At 41.2% G+C, this 4,264-nt stretch overlaps 1 protein-coding gene across 1 annotated transcript in view; it reads right to left on the bottom strand.

Annotated features, from left to right (window-relative positions):
- inpp5l (inositol polyphosphate-5-phosphatase L) overlaps positions 1-4,264 on the bottom strand; it is a 20,724-nt gene that overhangs the window by 5,121 nt on the left and 11,339 nt on the right. Inside the window, exons 5-9 of the mRNA XM_014012102.1 lie at positions 3,095-3,158; positions 2,192-2,292; positions 1,913-1,965; positions 1,722-1,841; positions 1,520-1,604 (exon numbers count right to left, since the gene is read on the bottom strand). Coding sequence (XP_013867556.1) covers positions 1,520-1,604; positions 1,722-1,841; positions 1,913-1,965; positions 2,192-2,292; positions 3,095-3,158 — 423 coding nt within the window. The remainder of the gene's footprint in view (positions 1-1,519; positions 1,605-1,721; positions 1,842-1,912; positions 1,966-2,191; positions 2,293-3,094; positions 3,159-4,264) is intronic.

The following is a 4,264-nucleotide window of genomic DNA, read 5'->3' as shown; positions in this document are numbered from 1 at the left end:
TTTCAACATTAGATAACGCCTCCTTATTTCTGTCTCTGCCTCCCTTGCAGGAGGACGAGAGAAAAGAGAAAGTCAGAGTTGCAGTCAGTCATATCGCACCACTGCCACAGTGTTAAAAATATTATTAAATAAAAACAGAAAACGAGTATAGATTTGATTTATGCAATAAAATATCTCTAAGAAAAATCTCACGTTACGCACATCTGCGCCAGTCGTTCTGAAGTTCAAACCCGCGCTCTGCTGCGACACTGTTGGAATAACAAGCAGCACTTCAGCCAAAGTTTTAAAATCAGAAAGCATTTCTCCAGTCAAAATGATCAGAAGTCAGCAACACTTTATTTCCAAATCCCAAAGCTGTTGCTTCAGCAGGAGGAAATCCTGCAGTGTGCTCTCACTGTGCCACTGCTTCAGCTGCGCCTCACAGACGCTCCAAAGCCTCCTGTCTTCAATGCACTGTCAGCTCCTGGAGACGCATTCAGTATGGTGTCTAGATCTGAGATGATCAGATGGGAATATGTTATTTATTTTAGATTAAATAAGACCTCCGTGATGTAGACCTGCTCCGTGTGTAAAGCTGAAAATGTCTGTGTGCGTGAGAGTGATGTCACAGAGCCATCTTGTGAAGCCTCGTTGATTTTTTTTCTCCGCCTCACCTGGCTTATTTATTAAGTCTTCCAGACTTAAACCAGGATACTTTAATAAAACGTGAGACAGCGGGTTGATGATTGCGCAATTTCAGCGCGTCTTTTCCTGACTGAGTATAAACGGGCTGAAGACGCGGTGGGCCATAAATTATCATAAATCCTCCCTCTGCCCTCCCACAGCTCATATATAGTATATAAACTACAATAACGATGGCTGGATAGTGTTTTTTTCCACTCAACATCAGTGTTAAGTTGAGTGAAGTAGAGCCGTTCTTTTTATTTTTTTTAATTTTGTTAACGGTGGATGAAAAAAAAAAAGACGCGACCAGTTGCGTGCTCACATTCATCCTTGGGACCTGGATCAAACCAGCTGCTCTTTGAGCTCTTTTTAAAACTGGCTTCAGACAAAAAAAAACAACATCATTTTAAACAAAATAATACACAGAAGGAATTGAGCTGCTCGGGGTCCTGTTCTCGTGGTCCAGCTCCCAGTCTTGGCACAGCTGAGGACCACTGGCCCTCTGTGGTGCTCCTCATGAACAAACACACCCACAATCTCTGGACCTATCACACACTGAGAGCCACAACGTCCCGTCGGCACAGTTCTGACTGGAGGCCATGCACAAGACGGCTGTCACCGGGGGATATCAGCGGGAGAGCAGACAGAAGTTGTGCTATTTTATTTTATTTTATTTTTTACTCAGCAGTGGGGAAAGACGTGCGACTCGAAGTATAAACCAGGTTTTAAGAGGTCAGGGGTGTTAATTGCAATCTGTCAAAATGACGGACTGCCTTCAGATTTTTCCGTCATTGTGCAAAAAAACCAGTCAAATCCGGAAAATATTCCATTAACGCAACCTCTGGATGTGACATACCTGAACAAGACTTAGAGTATCTAGACGGAAGTTAAAGTCCCCAAACAGGAAAAAAGGCAGCACAGTGTAGCGGTTGTCTGATAACCTGCAAGGAAAATACACTAGTCAGGCATTTTTTTTCTTATTTTCAACAAGTTGAAATTTGGATTAAGATGGTAAACGAGAGCTTGAATCACACTTTGACAGCCCTGTTTTCTCTCACCTGTTGATGACATATTTGAGGGCGTTTTTACGGTTGGCTGAATAAATGGAAGGGCTGGAATTGCAGGCAATGAGGTTGGAGGCATCGTGGAACAGGTGGACGTTGACCAGGTCTAAACCTCTGAACGACAGAAAAACCTGAACGTTAGCCAAGTTAAGGGGTATCGGGGTGATGTGTAACGTGTTACGTACTGGTTGTGGATGATCCAGCGGGTCCTCATGAAGCCCTTTCTAGACCACTTGAACTGCGACAGAGACAAATGGGAGTGAGTGACTAAACCCCAGTGAGCTGTGTCTTTAAAGATCCAAACTGATAATTATTGATTGTTGCAGATAATTTGTCTCATCTCCCTGTCGGAGCAGGCAGACAGCCCCGGCAGCCCCAGAAGACCCATTTGTCCTGACATCTCCCCTCGGAACATGACCAACCCATCCCGTACCTCTCCCGCACACTCGTGCATACATACTTACATCGGGCCAGAAATTCTTTGGGAATTTTTCTTTCTCCACAGTGGTGACCCTGTCCAGAGAGCCCACGCACTTCTGCCCCACCACTGCTTTGAACTCCTTAACTGTGAGAGAGCGAGGCGGCGTGAGTGTGGCGACATGGAAAAGAGTGAGAAAACATGCAAACAGCAATCAATAAACTGGTGTTAACCTCATCAGAGCAGCATACGTGATGAGAGAATCTATACGAGGGCCATTAGACTTCGTTTGGTGAACGACAATTGGTTTGGGCCACGCAGCGAGTGGCAGCTCCGGGATGTTTATGGTTCTTCCATAAGCTTTTCTGTGGAGCTTTTTCACATCTAACGTGACTGGACTACGTAGCAGCAAAATGAACAGCTCCACTTTGAATTTTAGTTCTTTGCAAATACCTGTCTGGAAAGTGTAGCCGTCAAACTATCATTACACACACAGAAACAACTTAAAATTCCTTTTATCAATAAATAAATAAAAAATAAGATAAAAGAGGTTGCCATATCCAACAACCTTTTGCTGCTTTCAAGTTAGAACCTTTTGTTGTAGTTAAATGCTTTCTATAAATAATAAAACCATGTGATTCAGAAAAAAAAAAACGATAACTGCAAATTGATCTTTTATGGACCAATAAAAGTTAGCGTTGCACGCGGTGTTAAAATTTTACAGAGCAATATTGATGTGTGCAAAATCAGCATCATAAAGGAGGCAATGAGACAATAAAGCACACCGGAAGTGTTATCTCACTAACAGTACAGAAAGTGGGAGTGAAGAAATTATCTTGATGTAGTTACAATATTACATAATAATAATATCTGAATTGCATATATAATGTAAAAGCCCTAATAAAAATTTACAATAAAGACAAAAGGAAAAAAAAAACATTTTTTTTACCATTAAAGTCATATTGATAGATATTTTTCAGTGTCTTGTGGATGAAGTACATGCTTCCCAAAGCCTGTGAAAAGAAAACAGAATTGTTTTAGTAACTAATTTACATGTAAGAAAGCGAGTAAAGCCTAAAGTTATGCCTAAGAAAAAAAAATGTTTTTTTTTTATATTAGTATATTTACGTCCTTTTCATCTCAAACTCTAGCCTTCCAAGTCTAAAACAGTTATTTAGGATAAAATACTTTATTTTAACTTTAAAACTTTAAAAAGGTTACAGCATTTTAAATCAAACGTGGATCTTTTCTGACTCATTTAAAGTGGATTGTCACAAAAGCAACCAAATATGAAGGAAAATACAGAAACTGTCCTAAAAGACTGAATAATTTATTTAATACCACATATGTATTTAAATGTAAAATTAAACTCAGCTACTTTCAGTTTCCATAAAAACATGAAACTTCAAAGACCAAAAAAAAAAACAAAAAACGTTCAGCTCTGCCACTTTCAATCCCTCATGCGCGCACTTCAGCTCCCAATCATCCCTGACGTGGGGCTGACAATTTTTAATGTACTAACTGCCTGCTCCACTGATCTGATTAATCATGCCCTGCGAAATCAATAAAGACAGAAAATTAAAACCATTTAAAAGGTATTAAGCAGTAGCTCTGCTGTCTGCCAGCGCTGGCACTCTGAGAGGGGAGCCGAAGAAAAATAAGCCGGCGCGCGGCGGGCTGGGGTACGTGACGGACCGCTGGGCGACACCCCACCCTTTCACACACACACATAATCAGCTGGCGCATGAGAGATCTCTCCCTGAAGAGATCGTTCATCTTCTGTGCCAAAATCGTCCTCCTTTAATAAAACGGACGTGTCTCCACTGACGGCTTCAGTGAACAGCAATTAGTGTCCAACTTGTCTAAACTAATGTTAGAGCGTGGCTGAGGGGTTATTCCAAGAAGTCTGAGAGGGTCAGAATCTGAAGAAAGCTGCTGAAATGAGAGAAAAATCTTTAGTGTCGTCCAAAACTGGTGTAACATTACCCAAAAGTATTCTTGTACGAAACTAAAGAACTATAACTTGAAGCCTAGTTCATGTTGGATTTGTAAACGCTCTATACAGCCGAACACACACACACACACACACACACACACACACACACACACACACACACAC

Source organism: Austrofundulus limnaeus, unplaced genomic scaffold, assembly GCF_001266775.1.
Source record: "Austrofundulus limnaeus strain Quisiro unplaced genomic scaffold, Austrofundulus_limnaeus-1.0 Scaffold88, whole genome shotgun sequence".
In the NCBI taxonomy this organism is placed as follows: domain Eukaryota; kingdom Metazoa; phylum Chordata; class Actinopteri; order Cyprinodontiformes; family Rivulidae; genus Austrofundulus; species Austrofundulus limnaeus.
This window is presented reverse-complemented; position numbering and strand designations above follow the sequence as displayed.